We start from the raw sequence: 15203 nt of genomic DNA, 5'->3' as shown, positions 1-15203 counted from the left end.
GGATTGGGCTAACCACTCGATTGTTTTTATTGACAGTCAGCGCTGCGCGGGATTAGAATGCAAGTGAACTGGTTGTCAGGAACACTTTCCCACTTCATGAGCCAAATATAAACACGAGTGCGCTCGTATTAACATGCACCCATCATTACTTGAGGTCTGAAAGTCACGGTCATATCATCTGGACAAGACACTATGTAGTCAGGACTTGTGGAAGGACCTGCAGACTACATGTCAGTGATGTGTCGGGATCGTGGGTCCGACTAAATCTGTCATTATTGAACTTTTCCATCGCTCTCCAATCAACAATAACAACAACAACAACAACAAACAAAATACAAGAATGAGTAGTTTCTTTAGCGCAGAATGGCACATTAACATGAGCAATACATCATAGTATACACCAAAGCTCGTTATATGTAGTTCATAAATGGACAGAAAAAAGGGCAACGATGAATTTGAAGTACATTAGAAGACAGTGAAAATGAGAAGTAACGACGATGAGTTGGTTAAAAAAAATAGTCAACAAGAATACTTTAACAGAACTGACTGAACAAGATATATAAACGGTGAGAGATAGAACGAGTTAATACAATAATTGGACTGTGTTTGTGAGTAGTTTAAAGGTCAGCTACGTGTTCTTAATCCACAATATCCAATGGCATGATCAACGTGGAGCCTGTGATAACTCACTCTCTGAGGGTTACAGACGCAAGATTCAAAATGTGTATAAATAATTGTAGTGACTTTACAAAAGGTATATTAACTAACATCTAAGACCAAATAAAATTAGGGACACTTTAGGGACATCCAGTGACATGATACGATTAAGACGATTTAATACCGGAAAAGAGTGAATGAGACATATAATTAGGTGTGAATGTATTACCTGGAAACAATTATTCAGTGTGTGAAAGAAATGAGAGAAATTGCATGTATGACAATGACCAACTTTATTTGTCCCAGTGGGCAATTGGAACATGAGAAGATGCTCTAGTAACAAAAATAAAAGTTAAAAATAGAAATAAGATATAAAGTACTGTGCAAGGTGCAGCGTTAAAAGATGTCAACATTGAGAAATATTGGAATGAGGAAAATAAATTATGGGCAAGTAACAATTATATATATAAACCAAGCAAAAAACATACATAAATTATATTCATCACAGCATGACACACACTCCTAAGGAGCATGCTCTTAGCGCTTAAGAACAAGAACGAAACATGGACAGCATACGAGGGACAGGAAAACAAACAGATAACTAATGAGCTATAGAAGAATGAACAACCTTACGAACGAAGAATAAAATCAAATACAGAAACACAAATGGGAACTAAATAACAAGAACAAGAACTGAGGGTGACATGATATTGCAAAGGAAGGGTGTGAAAAAGGAGACGGGAAAGGTTGTTAGAAGTAATGTTTACAGGAGAGGTGCGTTTTCAGTGCACGTGTAAAGGATTCAATAGTGGGTAGGTGGCGGATATGTACAGGGAGAAAGTTCAAGTGCAGCAGCACAATAACTAAACATCCTGTGACTATAATTTTATGTTGTTGCTTTAGTGACAGGAAGAGTAAGGAGACGATCATCAGACGAGGAGAGGAGTTGTCTAGCTGGGATGTAAGGGAAGAGCAGTTCAGAGAAATAATCAGGGCAGGTGCCAGAAAAGATATTAAAACACAACACGGACAGTTTGTACTGGATGTCAGAACGGATGGGAAGCCAGTGTAGACAACGAAGGAGAGGTGTGGAGTGGTCCCGTTTCCTGGCGCAAGACGTGCAGCAGAGTTCTGTACTTTCTGGAGTTTGTGAAGAAGGTATACAGAGCAGCCAGCAAGCAAGGAGTTGCAGTAATCAAGTCTGGATAAAACAAACACACAGACAAGATGCTGGTAGCACGTAGACAGAATGCGACGGATGGCGCTCATCTTGCGTAATTCATAAGACAGACTGACAGACAGCTGTCACTTGTTTATCATAGTAAACAGACTAAAAGACAGCTGTAATTTGTCTATCATAATAGACGGACAAACAGCTGTAACTTGTTAATCATAGTCCACAGATTGAAAGACAGCTGTAACTTGAGAGTCGTCTATGAGTATAGGTCCACCTAAAAATGTCTGTAATCTGTTGTCACAAAGGATACATGTGGGACTAGTGTGGTTTCTATGTCTTGTGTGTCGTCCCCAGCAGTTTCAGTACTGTGAAAAGGTCCATATGCTGGCTGAGCATTGGGGAATGAGCTTGTGCTCTTGTAAGTAGGCTGTGTCTAAACGACTTTCTCTATGATCATTGAAAAAAAAAGACAAGTTGGAAACTGGGCGATAATTGTTCAACACATTGACATCAAGAGTGGATTTCTTAAGAAGTTGCTTCACAAGGACATTTTTAAACAAAGATAGGAAAACACCTGAAGACAAGCAGACATTTACAATGGTTGTGCAAGGAAATAAAATATCTAAGCACTCAAGAAGAAGGCTTGTTCGTATTGGGTGTAACTGGAAAATTGTTGGTTTGGCTTTTTAGAATAATCGCCTTTAGAATAATCGCCTTTATATCAGCATTAGAGGCTGGTCGAAATTTTATCCGAGAGCATCCCAGAAGAATATCACAGGAGATGCTGTCAGGCAACGATATCGCATCCAACGATGATCAAATGTCCGAAATATTGTCAGCAAAATAGTCACAAAACACTTGTGGCAGCTGTGAAGCAGGACAGTCAGTGGGTAGCGGCATCGCCTTGCTAGTTCCAGTCATTCGACTGCAGATGTCAAAAAGTGTTCTGGAGGAGTTGCAATTATTTATTTGGGCCTGAAGATATGATGTTTTGGCCTTGTTGACACATTTTGCAACGCTTGGCTTTGCAGCGTTATAAATCTGTTTGTGGATGGTGAGTCCAGTCTTCCGCCAAACACTCAGCTCGCCGGCGAAAGTTCCCTTCAGGTCACTGAGGTCACTGAGGTCAACACGGACCTGTGAATACCAAGGTGACCGTGTGGACTGATGCATCAGATGTCTAGACATTGGTCATGGTCATCAACAACTTTAGATATGAGGAAGAATGGTATGCAGGATGGACTTTGTGGTTTCTCTGTCTCTTGTCCGTGTACATGAGAAACATTCTAGTGTCACCAAGGTGATGTACTCAATATAGCATAGGGTCAACGTTGTGCTCAGTCTAGACAATGAGGCTACTGTATATTTTTCTACTGGTTGCTGGATTACAGATGCAAGAAGGTAAGCTTGTTAATATGTAATCATTCACTAAAGTTAGCGGTTGATAAAACTTACAAACTGTAGACACCAATAAAAAAAAAGTTTGACATACATAAGCAGCTCTCAAAAATATTTAGAATATATTTATTATATGAAGGATTCTTTTCCACAGTTAGAAAGAGAGTATGCTTCATAACAGTCACAAAATGCAAGCCATGCATTTTAAAATATGCTGATGTAATAAAGAATATACTGTTAGTCTTACTCTGTCCTTCGAAGAGACTGTTGTAAGTAGGAGCCTTTAGTAACTTTTCTTACAACATGCAACATCTGTATAATTGTCAGTCGTGTTGGTCAAGATGGAGCGACGTTATGAACCGTTATGAGCCTTATGAACCATTTAAGATCACCTTAAAATATATTTATCTCTTTCAAACATACTTTAAAAAGCTTCTCTGTTCGGTTATTAAGTCCAAAACTAAACATATTTATCCAGATCGCAAAGTTTCATTTGATTTTTAGTATAAAGTAATATAAACGAAAGTATTTTGATACGATAAATTTATTTATAACAAAGTAGTGTTAGAAAAGCTTGGTTGTAAACTAATTTGTTTGTCGACTGTTCGTTATGACAGCCTATAGTTTATCTTGCGTGAACGGAAGCATCTTGGACATTGTGGCAGGTCATCGAAATCTTCTGACGTGTCACACAAATGAAGTACAGGAATGGAGACTAAGTGTCGGTAATGCATCGTCATCATTAATAGCAAAGTGGGAGAATAATAAATTCAATGTCATTAATGACTTTGACAAATCTTTTATTATACAAAATATCAGCAATCAACAAAGTCCGTTGTTGGTCAACGCTGCAAACAACACAAAGATAAACAGAGATGTTTCCATTGTCAACGGAACTTTATTGTGTGGAAATGGAAACATAGCATGTGGACTAAACTATGTTGGTAAGTCAATTCATGTTTTAAAGAACCCATGTCCCACGTTAATAAATATACATCCACACAGAAGTAAAAGAAGTAAAATATGCAGGAATAATAAATGGATTCATTATAATAGGCAGTTACTGTGTGAGAAAGAGAGAGAGAAAGGAGAAATCTATATTTTCAGTGCTGTCTCTAAACGTTTCCGAATACGACTCACTCTTGGGTTTAGTCAATTTGGCTTGAAGCAAAAAATAGTTTGGTTGATTCGTCAGAAAGAGAATAAATATTTGGTGTTGTTTTTTCTTACAGAATCAGACGAATACATAAAATTAATTGTTGCAGAGACAACAAAAAGGTTTAAAGAAGTTAACATTGTAGAGCCTGGTATAAAGATGTCAGTTATTTGTATACATTTCTAGAACAACCTGGAATTATTAAAGTTTACATGACTAGAAGAAGAAACACAAAATAAATGTTCGTAATGACTGATGGGAACAACGTTAAGCAAAACTTGATATTTTTCATTATATCAATATATTTGTTGTGCTGCTGTGGACAACAGATCCCGCAGATGGCGTTTCGTGCACCACCGTGACGTCATCATTGAATGTCACTGTCACCTGCAGCATCAGCAGCGCCTACTCCTCTCGGAGAAATTACAAATGTCAGCTGATTCGGCGAGAACAGGGTGTGAGTACAGCCTGATACACAGCAGAAAAATATTTTGTCATGTGTCTTCTAATAGCTTCATCAAGATGTTTTGTGTCTTACAACCAGCCTAATGATGTTTCTTCGAGACTTATTTCCAGTCAGCTGTAACAAATTTGTGAAAATTACAAATCTATTAAAAAAAAACTTTCTCTTTCCTTCTCATTTCTGCTTGTCCACATGTTAAATCAATATTGTTTACAAGACTACAATACCATTTTAACATTTTTCTTGTTAAAGTTCTTCTCATCAAGATTGGTTAAAGATTACAAAATACATATTTATCATGATTTAATCTTTCCTGTAATAATTTATACAGAGAGTATGTTAAAGTTTAAATATCAATACCTAAACAAGTCTAGCCCTCATTATCTTTTAAGTGAGCATTTTAATGGAAAGTTTGTGTGCACAAATAACATATCTGCCATCACTGAATTTGTCATTTAGTTCAACCTAAACGTAATACCAATGTGTATTGCAATATTACTCTAGTCATCCATGAACAATTAAGTCAGAATTTCCAAACATGTTTGCCCTAAAAAATTGTCCAGCCGCAGAGAGTAATGTTAGTCTCGGGGATTTTTCACGAGTTATCAAAATATTCTACTAATAAACAAGAGCCACTTTTTATTTAAAAAAATAATTTTTGTTATCCTTTAAAGATAAGTTTGATTTGACGCGACTTTATTTGTTTTTTAATTAACTTTCTTTAATGTGTTCTATCCTCTTTTTGCTGATTCTTTGTTTTAGTTAACAGACAAAACTTTGGACAGGGTCACCATGGTGACAACTTCTACTAAAGAGCCAGTAACAAAGACTGAGGTCAAAGTGTCGGGGTCCTGTCAGGTCCACACAACCTTCCCCCCACACAGCGGCAGCTACGGCTATTATGTGAAGATAACTCCGGGAGGACAAAGCCATGTGGCCAAGTATTCTGAACACAATTCAGAATGGTTTACAGTCGGTATGTACTCTCACAAAATATATGCTATGGTAACAGGCAGAGCTTTACCATTTCTATTTGCACGAGAATGTTATGTTCCATTTTCTTTTAGATATGGAATTCGTAAATACTTTTGTATTGTTGACTGACTCCTATCAACAAGCTGTATGTCAGTTCCAATTCACATTTAATTTGTATCATTTACTCTAATTCACCCAGTTTCACTTTGGAGTGAAGTCTAATGTAAATTTCTTATTCCTGTTGGGGCTTTTTTTCTCAATCTTTTCTTTAATAATACATCTAAAGCATATGAGTGAGTTTTGAGTGATAAAAAATAATGTTTATATTCTCTCAGAATCACCGTCGCTACCAAAGGTAGTATGTCACCCAGCGCCCTACGTGTTAGACAACACCAACATCAGTTGTACCTGCAGCACCACAAGTTTGGGGAAACCTGCAGGGTACCTGACGTGGGTAACGGGTAAATACACCCACGGAAATTTTAACAACCCACTTAGAGGAGATCGGAGTGATGACAAACCTACTGAACTACACTACAGTCAGACCCTGACCCTGGCAGACCACAGCAACACCTGGTTTAGATGTGACGTCACGTGGGGCGGACAGCAACATCGAGGAGAGAACTACACGGCGAATGTTGGATGTAAGGGAAACGGTCATTGTGTTGATGTTTATTAGACGATTGAGACATTTAAAAAAACTGTGTGTGTGTATTCATGTGCGAATTGGATTGGGTAGAATCTCAATGCAATATACGATTTCCAAACCTTTGGACAAATATTCCTTCTTATAAAGAAATATATGAAAAAGAAATTGCGACTATTAGCTTGTACACAAAGCGGTCAAAGTCATGACGTCATGATGTCTTATTATCATATGTTTCCAGCTCCCCCATTGGCTGAGGATTTTACAACGTAAGCCTGTCCGTGCCCGACTGTGTTGTTAGCATCTTTCTGTGCATAGTAATGTAGAGAAACATGTAAATATTTAGGTACTGACATTTATTTCTGCGTCCACTTGTCATTCATTTTGCAACAGTATCTTTAAATTCCTCTCTTTTTCACTGGCCTAACTTTTAACTCTGTCTCTTCTTTCATTTCTTTCCCTTCATTCTAATTCGAGATATAGATTTTGTAAATTATAAAGGAAGCGAATGTTGTTTGCAGACAAGACACGACATCCACAGCTATCTCTCAACAAGTTCAGTAAAAATGTGACGGTGTCAGAAGGTCAATCAGTGGATGTGAACTGTTCAGCAGAAGGCAGACCAGAACCAACTGTTACCCTCATCAATACAGTAAACAATACCAAGATGGCCACAGGCTCCTCTGTCATCCTCTCTAACTTCAGCGCTCGGTGTGAGGACGGGGGAGAGTACACATGCTCCGCGCAGAACTATTTTTCCTCCCAATCACCTCTTAAAACCTCTCTCCGCCTGCAAGTGAATTGTAAGTGACAATGTACACTACAAGAGACTGAAAAATGTCTGTAATTATCATGTGAGTATAGAGACGCTGGTATAGATGTTCTGAGTAGAATTGTTCATTTCTATTATTTATTTTTCATGAACTAATTTGTTGTATCGAAGCCATACAACCCATCCTCCTTTCGCTTTAATTTTTTTAATTTTTAATTTTTAACTTTTAATTGTAATTCTTTATTTTATTACTTGAAAATTCGAGTTTTATAGAACGGTACTCATAATAAATACATCTTCTCTTGTCTGCTATTTACAACAGAGGTACAACATTTCCTTTCTTAGGAGCTCTCATATGTAATAAACTAAACAACACGCAGTCACATTCCCCCTCGAACAAAATTACTACACTTAAAGCTACATTATCACACACACAATAATCGCCTCTATAATTACCACAGTGAAAATACAGACAAGTGGAAATTGTTTGTGCAATGGTTAATTTGGACACCAGTTAATTGTGTTAAGCTCACATACTTGTTGTTTATGCGAAATGACGAAATCACGCGAAGAGAATCTGATGATGTTTAAAGATTAATTATTAAAGTCGTTATTGTTTGTTGCATTGTCAGGTAAGCCGCAGTCCCTGTCTCCAGGTAATGTCATCAAGGTGAGAAAAATGCACTTTGACCTCATGGCCTACCCCAAGCCACACACCATGACAATACTCCCCCGGGCAAGTGATGTCGGTACGTCTCCACATCCTGTTGTATCAGCGATATCCTGCACTGTCTACCCCCACCTACCTTACAAGTTTACCTGCAACTTCACAGAGAACACACAAGGCTACTACCAAGTTGTGGTCACCAACGATTTTGGTGATGGAAACTTTACTCTAGAGATTGACGATGGTGGTAAGTGATTATTATAACACGGTGGTATGAAATGTTTGAACAGGAAACAGACTATTTGATATCATGTTCATAAGATGTACGCACTTATTATATGTGATTATAAGGTCAAGACCATAATCAACATCATAATCATATATAATCACAATCAGACAGAAAACGCTGGGCCCTGCATTTTGCGGCCCAAACGAACAGAGACAAGACATATGTAGGAAATCATTATTGTCCAGTGAGTTAATGAAAATAATTAAAGTATTGACTTGCTTTACGATCTGATTTTCTTTAGTTCTGTTCCATAAATATTTTCACTTTGTTAAAAACAAAGCGGACGTATTTGTTTTGCTTTTGATATTTGCTAAAACCTGAGTTTGCAATTGCACCGCCTTTAATATTATTATTGTTCATCTCTTAAATCTTGTTCTTTATATACGCGAAGACTGTTTTTAAACCCTTTTTTTCTCTCAGCAAGATCCGTGTTTAATTTAGTTTTACAGCAAAACCTCGATTATCCTAATGACAGGGACCCATTGCAAAATTGATGGATAATTAGAAATGTTATTAAATTGTTGCAAATGGTACTGTAGATCAGGTGTGTTTTTTTTGGGGGGGTTTGTTTTTGTTTGTTTTTTTTTTTTTGCTAACGGCAATCTCTCCTAACAGAATGCACTGTTAATTAAATACTGTTCTGTATATAGAGCTATATCATGACAACCATATAACAATTAAAGTTTGTGTTGCAGACGACACCAGTGACTCTGACATCCACAATGAGTCTCAAAACATAACAGCTTTGGTTGCTGGAGTCACCACTCTTGCCGTTGTCCTCTTTGCCATTGTCTTTGTCATTGTAATTGTTGCTGTGAAAAGAAAGAAATCAGGTAGGATTTTCTTATCAATTAAAAAGGAGAGTTTTTTTCCCTTTTAACTAACTCTTTCAGTGCTATTAACTTTCAAATTTAGTAGGGCCTGAGTGTTTAACAATGTTTCACATCCTGTAGATCTTTCATATACAAAGCAAAGAAGAAAAAGAAGAAGGAGTAGAAAAAAAATTCCACTCAACCCACAGAAAGAGAGACAGAGACATGGAGGGGAAAGAGAGACATGAAAAGAGAGAGAAAAAATTGTAATATGCATGACCAGTGATTTTGTGCTTAATCCCTAACAAGCGCATTTTTTTGAACTCAAGTCACACCCTTTCCTAACACCCGCATATCTCCAGGGTACAATCGCTTATTTTCGCTTTCGTACTAATGAGTCTGTCTATTACCGTAACACATTTGCTTATTTTTCCATCACTTATTGCTTAATGGCGATGTAAATACTCTCTTTCCCCTACAGTTAATAATCTTTTACCCCCGATAATTATATTCTTTTCTCTACAGATACTCTTTATGACAGACACAGATACTTTTTTTTCTGACATATTCTTTTATCTGACATGGATATGCTTTTTCTTCGATATAGATATGTTTTTAAACATGTAGATATGCTTATTCCATAGAATGCCGTTATTTGTTTCGTTTTGTTTATTTTGTTTTCGTTTCTAGGGAAACGGCGGACACTGCATCGCAGAGAGGAATACAAGACGCCTTGGGACCTAGGTAGCCCAGTATCTCTAATGTTTCTTTGTATGATACTTATTCTGTAACATGTTCTACACTCTCAGACTGCACTGACTTTATATTCTCCAGAAAGGAAAGTCATAACATCAAAATTTTAAATTCGTTACCAGTTGCAATTCGTTGCTTAGTATCGACATCAAGTTTGTTCATCCACTATTCTAGAATTACATTATACTAGCATTAGTTGCAGAGAACTGTATTTACAGATATTTCATGTAATTAGTGTAATTACAAATATCTCGACTAGGCCTACATGGCGGGTATCACGTGCTGGCAAATGCACTAATCTTTGTTTTTCTCCTTCCGTGTCCAGTCCCAAGAATTAAGGTGATTTCTATAAACTTGTGCACGTTTGTCAAGTCGCCCACACATCTTTCTTTTGACTTTTGATATCGTCATAGGGGCTCACTCTTTACAGATTCATCTACTGATGTATTGCCTTCTGTTTGTCTTAGTGCATGATCATGTATTCAAGCCTTTTTGTATATGCATTTACACCTCAGTATCCTATACACCGGTGTTTTTATTTATGTCTATAAACATACTTTTACAAACATTTATTTATACGAGTTAATAAATATTGTTTTATAAGTTTTTCAAATGCTGTGAAACACCATTACAGACACGTGATTCTGTGTAACACTGTTGTAGTGCCGCTAAACATCAACGGACATGATGTAGACGATAATAGAGAACATCTACAACCACCCATCTTCTACGAAGACATCGGTGCTGGCGTCGTCTTTGCAGATGAAGAGAATCAAACGCAGGAGGATAATAAAGGTGAGATGTATTTACGAGAACTTTAGTCCTGTAGTTGAAGAATGTGTTGGAGTTGACATCTTTTAACGCTGCACCTTGCAACATACTTTATTTCCCATTTCTACTTCTTTTACATTTGTAACTTGAGCACCTTCTCGTGTTCCAATTGCCCATTGAGACAAATAAAGTTAATCATTGTCATAAATGTTATTTCTCCCTTTTCTTTCACACACACACACACACTGAATAATTTGTTCCAGGTAATACATTCCCACCAAATTATATGTCTCATTTACTGTTTTCCTCTACTAAATCTTCTTCATCGTATTATGTCCCTGGATATATAATCAAATAGGACATAATAAACACACATAGTCAAGATACAGAACAGGATAGGCTTTAGCACAAATACTTCTCTCTCTTTCTTTCGTCTTTACCTAATTTCCAAGTGAATGCACACATGTTCAAATCTTGTTTGCTGTTCTTTCGCCCCTTGGAGAGATATATTAATGATTAGAAGATAGAAACACACAAAAGCAAATTGTCTCTCAAATCAATCCATTTATCAATCAAGAGACCAAGCAATAAGCCTTAATTTTCTGTCCCTAAAAATAAATAAAATTAATTCTTTAAGCCAAGGGATAACATTAGATTTGTCTTCTCCTAGCTGTCATCTCTCTTCTTTGTATCCCCCTCCCGACCCGAAATGAAGCAAACCACGGGGATATACAGAATGTCCAATATCCTGTCTATGAGTATATCATCACACATAACTGTTTACACTGCTAGTCGTCTTGGAGATAAATTAACAGCGAGATCATTTACTTTTCCTTTTTCAGAATCAACCGCTTCTGAAGCCATGTACGCTAACATTGGAAACCCAACATTGGATGACAAAACTATAAAGAAAGCACAACAAAAGGAAGGAAATGAAAAAACCGAGAACAAATACTCGGAAAATCCACGTGACCTTATTAACAAGTATAAGCTTGACAAAGACAAGGTCTCTGGCATCAAACGCATGACATCTGCCGCCGAGCAGGTAGTGAACACTACTCATCCGAAGCTGGCAGAACACAGCAACACGTCGTCTGCCGCTGCTGTTGTTGCTGAGGACACTGGGAGATGGACGAACCAGGATGGTCTCATCTACACGTCTATCAAACATGATTGCAACCTGGGCACGAAGAGACCTTCACCTCGACTCCAGAGAACGGAGTACGCAGAGGTCACTTTTAATAACGGTAAAACCCATGTCTGTGACTGATGGCGAAGTTGTAGTGAATGACAAGATGTTCATGGTGTGGGTCGAGGTACATTGTCTCACCAAGCTAGTCTGCTACTATCCTACGTGTTATATGACTGCTTGGTGTTATAATCAAACAACAACGACTGTGTATTCATCCCCAGTGCAGCAAGATTACCGGTAGTGAGAAATAGTTTATGCAAGCGGTCATATGGAGAGCTGTCTATACCCTAGACATATAACAACAGCAAGGACGGTAGCAAAGTCACTGTGTTGTGACCTTTTTACCGGGTCAAGTGGCTTCCCAGGCGCAAGATGACATTGTCCAGTCTTTGTACGAGAGGACTGCAGATCGTGCACTTTATTAGCCTCTGAAAAACATGCGTGGACGCCTTCACAATGACGAGTTTTGGATAATTTATTTTTACCCTCTCTATTTTGACATCGTGATTATCGATATCATTATATGAATTAATAATCAAGCAAACAAAGTGAAATATTAATCTAGACCGACAGACAGACAGCTTAGGATATGTGGTAATAACTACTTGATATTATTTTTAGACAGCAGTGTACAACTGAATAGTGTTAATGTCAATGGACTCTCTGTGTAGGAGATCAGCGTGACTTGTTTTGCCAAAAATTATTTCCCTGCCCACTCAAAACCTACTGTGCAGATGTGCAAGGGAGGTAAACCCCACAGCTACCGTGAAGAACTGTTCAGGGGAGGTAACGACATCATAAAACGAATGCTTTCTCATTTCCTGTTCTAAATATATATATATAAGAACTTTGGGGTCAAATTATTGAACCCCAACCCATCCACCCCAAATCTGTCAATATGTCGAAAGGAGCTGCTTAGATGGTAACCACTACTGTGTATAGAGGTCTGCTTTGCACTTTACTATATGGTAATATTTTTCTGCATATTATCTGTTCTTTACTTCCATTTCAAACTAGTTTACACTCAGTTTTGTAATAAGAAATCTGTTTCTATAAACACAAAACTTTGCCGTTATTAAAATGAGACTGAATATTTTATTTAATTTGGATTCATTTTGAACTACAAAAATGATTAAATGTTTGTTTACAATTTATTATGTTTGCAAGGAAAACATTTTTAACCTCAAAAAGAGATCATTCCAAATGTTTGTTACAATGATACAAACAAAGAAAAAATGCTTTATAGATGTCTTTGACTGTGCAGAGAAAGTGCAGAAATCTGAATCTTGTAGTTGAAACAGTAAATGGATGGGCGAAAATTTGTCCCCATTAAAGTCTGTATAACATTTGTTTCCATTTTTTAATGGAGGTAGAAGGGATCTGTGAACATAGCAATTTATGATATATCCATTTTGTACCTTTTATATGTTTAGTTATACCTAGGAATGAAGCATGGAATTGAGTTTCTTGAGTCCTTTCGTAAGTGACAAATCTTTCTTTTGTGTTTAACAATTGCCATGATTAAACTATAGTAATCAATAAAATTAACACTATCACCATGCATTTATTGGAAATTTTCAAATGTTATAGATATTCAATTATTATTTTGTAAATCTCCAATTTTTGTTATATTATATTTTAACCATTTTCGGCCACATTTTACTATTTTATGAAACAATAATGGTTGACGCAGAAACTCTTCTAGTGAGTAGGAGTAAATCTATCGCTAAAGTCTGTATATACAACTTTGTTTAGCAAATAAATTCTAATTAAACCGTGACTACAGCAAAAGTAAATGTGTATAGTTAGGCATGGAAAACACTTTTAGAAGATATCTAATTCTACTTATGTAAAGAACAAGAACTTGACTATAATGGAATTACATTTTTAGTTTTCCTTCTTTGTCTTACACTATTCTACAAAGAAAGACAGCTCTTATTATTCATCCGTCTCAGCTTTGATCATATTTCTACTTTCATAACTTTCGAACCAAAGAGTGAAACATCTTTCAGGTTTTCTTGTTTATATACAGTTTTTTTTCACATTAGCTAGTATGATTAAACAGAACTTGATGATGCTCCATAGCAATTTTTGTATTTGATTTAATAAAAAGTTTGTAAAAAATAAGTTACCAGAAAAAATATGCAACGGTGTAACTTTAAAGACAGTGCATGAAGTGTCAAGAATTATCGGAACCACCAAGATGTCATCTGATGGAGGCAATTTCAGGAAAAAGTCATCACGTGACGCTAAACCGCCTCCATGAAGGGGCATTCTGCAAGCTAGAAGATCTTTTCTCAGTCATGTGACTGAAGCAAGTGATATACATTAATTAAGTGCGGCTACGTACCGGTCGACTGTTACACTCATTCTCTTCCCCTCCACCCTTAATGACTTAATCAGCTTCTCCACGTACGCCAAACAGATATGTCCGGGACTTACAGACCGGTAAAAGGCCGTCCGAGTGTCTAAGTACGATAAAGGGAGGGTCTTGTAATTTTAAACCACTTCCTCCAGTCGACAGTCCTCCAAGCTGGAGACGGTTTCCCCTGTCTCTAACCCGCTCAATGCTCGCTAAAGATGGCTGCTGCGACAAAATTATGCAATCCCAATATTGTCATTTTACCTTCTGACTACGGACTTCATAACGCTAATTTATGAGCTTTTCTCACAAACTCTTTGGTGGTTTTCATAGACAAATCCTTCCCAAACCTGTCTCGAAGCTTCGGATCATCCCTATAGTGCTTATTCTACTTTATTAATTCTTTCGTGACTCTTTAAACTTCCTTTCATATTCTTGTGATTGTGATCTTGTCATGTCAATAAATCATGCGCAATGACTCTTTTGGCAGGCTCGGGTTGTCATGGAGCGATTTAATGGTTAACTTGACTGCCATGTCATTATGTGCTGCAGGAGAATTAAGGAGATAAAAAGATAATACCTGAACTGTTTGAACATTATAACATGTCATTACACCACAGATAGTGTGATTTTAGTTGTGATGCTGAACTATTAAAGTGTATTATTGCTATTAAAGATAAATTTATGCTGTACTTTTATTCTTGTTTTGTGAAATCTAATTTGGCTACTTTTGTAATATTTATTTCTTCCATGTACCAAGAAGCTAGCTGAATCCGCAAAAGACTTAAAGAAATGTTGAGGTGGAGAGTGAAGACAAAGATACCCTGTGTGCGTGCATGTGTGTGTGAGTGGGTGAGGGGGTTGTGCAAGCACGCGCGTGTGTGTGAGGGGGGATGTGTGAGCATGTGCGAGCGCGTGCGTGCTCGCTGTGCACTAACCACAAGCCGCAAAGGAAGACACAAGCTCAATGTCCTCGATACAGAGGAAGCTTCACACACAGTATCCTACAGCCCCTTGGTTTATGAGGGATCGTCAACAATGTGTTTCCTTCTCGAGACAACTTTCCTGAACATGCTTCTACTCAAGAGGCCTACACTTTCTACACTTGAGTCC

General features: G+C 37.3%; 1 protein-coding gene across 1 annotated transcript; it reads left to right on the top strand.

Annotated features, from left to right (window-relative positions):
* The first annotated feature begins 2052 nt into the window (after positions 1 to 2052).
* LOC112569265 lies at positions 2053 to 14782 on the top strand. The gene is made up of 12 exons (XM_025247006.1): positions 2053 to 2278; positions 3125 to 3235; positions 3850 to 4176; positions 4718 to 4845; positions 5614 to 5827; positions 6162 to 6470; positions 6994 to 7275; positions 7877 to 8158; positions 8896 to 9033; positions 9703 to 9756; positions 10429 to 10560; positions 11379 to 14782. The coding sequence occupies exons 2-12, from the start codon at positions 3184 to 3186 to the stop codon at positions 11804 to 11806; spliced, it is 2346 nt and encodes a 781-aa protein (XP_025102791.1). The 5' UTR covers positions 2053 to 2278; positions 3125 to 3183; the 3' UTR covers positions 11807 to 14782.
* The last annotated feature ends 421 nt before the right edge of the window (positions 14783 to 15203 follow it).

This window comes from Pomacea canaliculata, linkage group LG7 (assembly GCF_003073045.1).
Source record: "Pomacea canaliculata isolate SZHN2017 linkage group LG7, ASM307304v1, whole genome shotgun sequence".
Classification (NCBI taxonomy): domain Eukaryota; kingdom Metazoa; phylum Mollusca; class Gastropoda; order Architaenioglossa; family Ampullariidae; genus Pomacea; species Pomacea canaliculata.
This window is presented reverse-complemented; position numbering and strand designations above follow the sequence as displayed.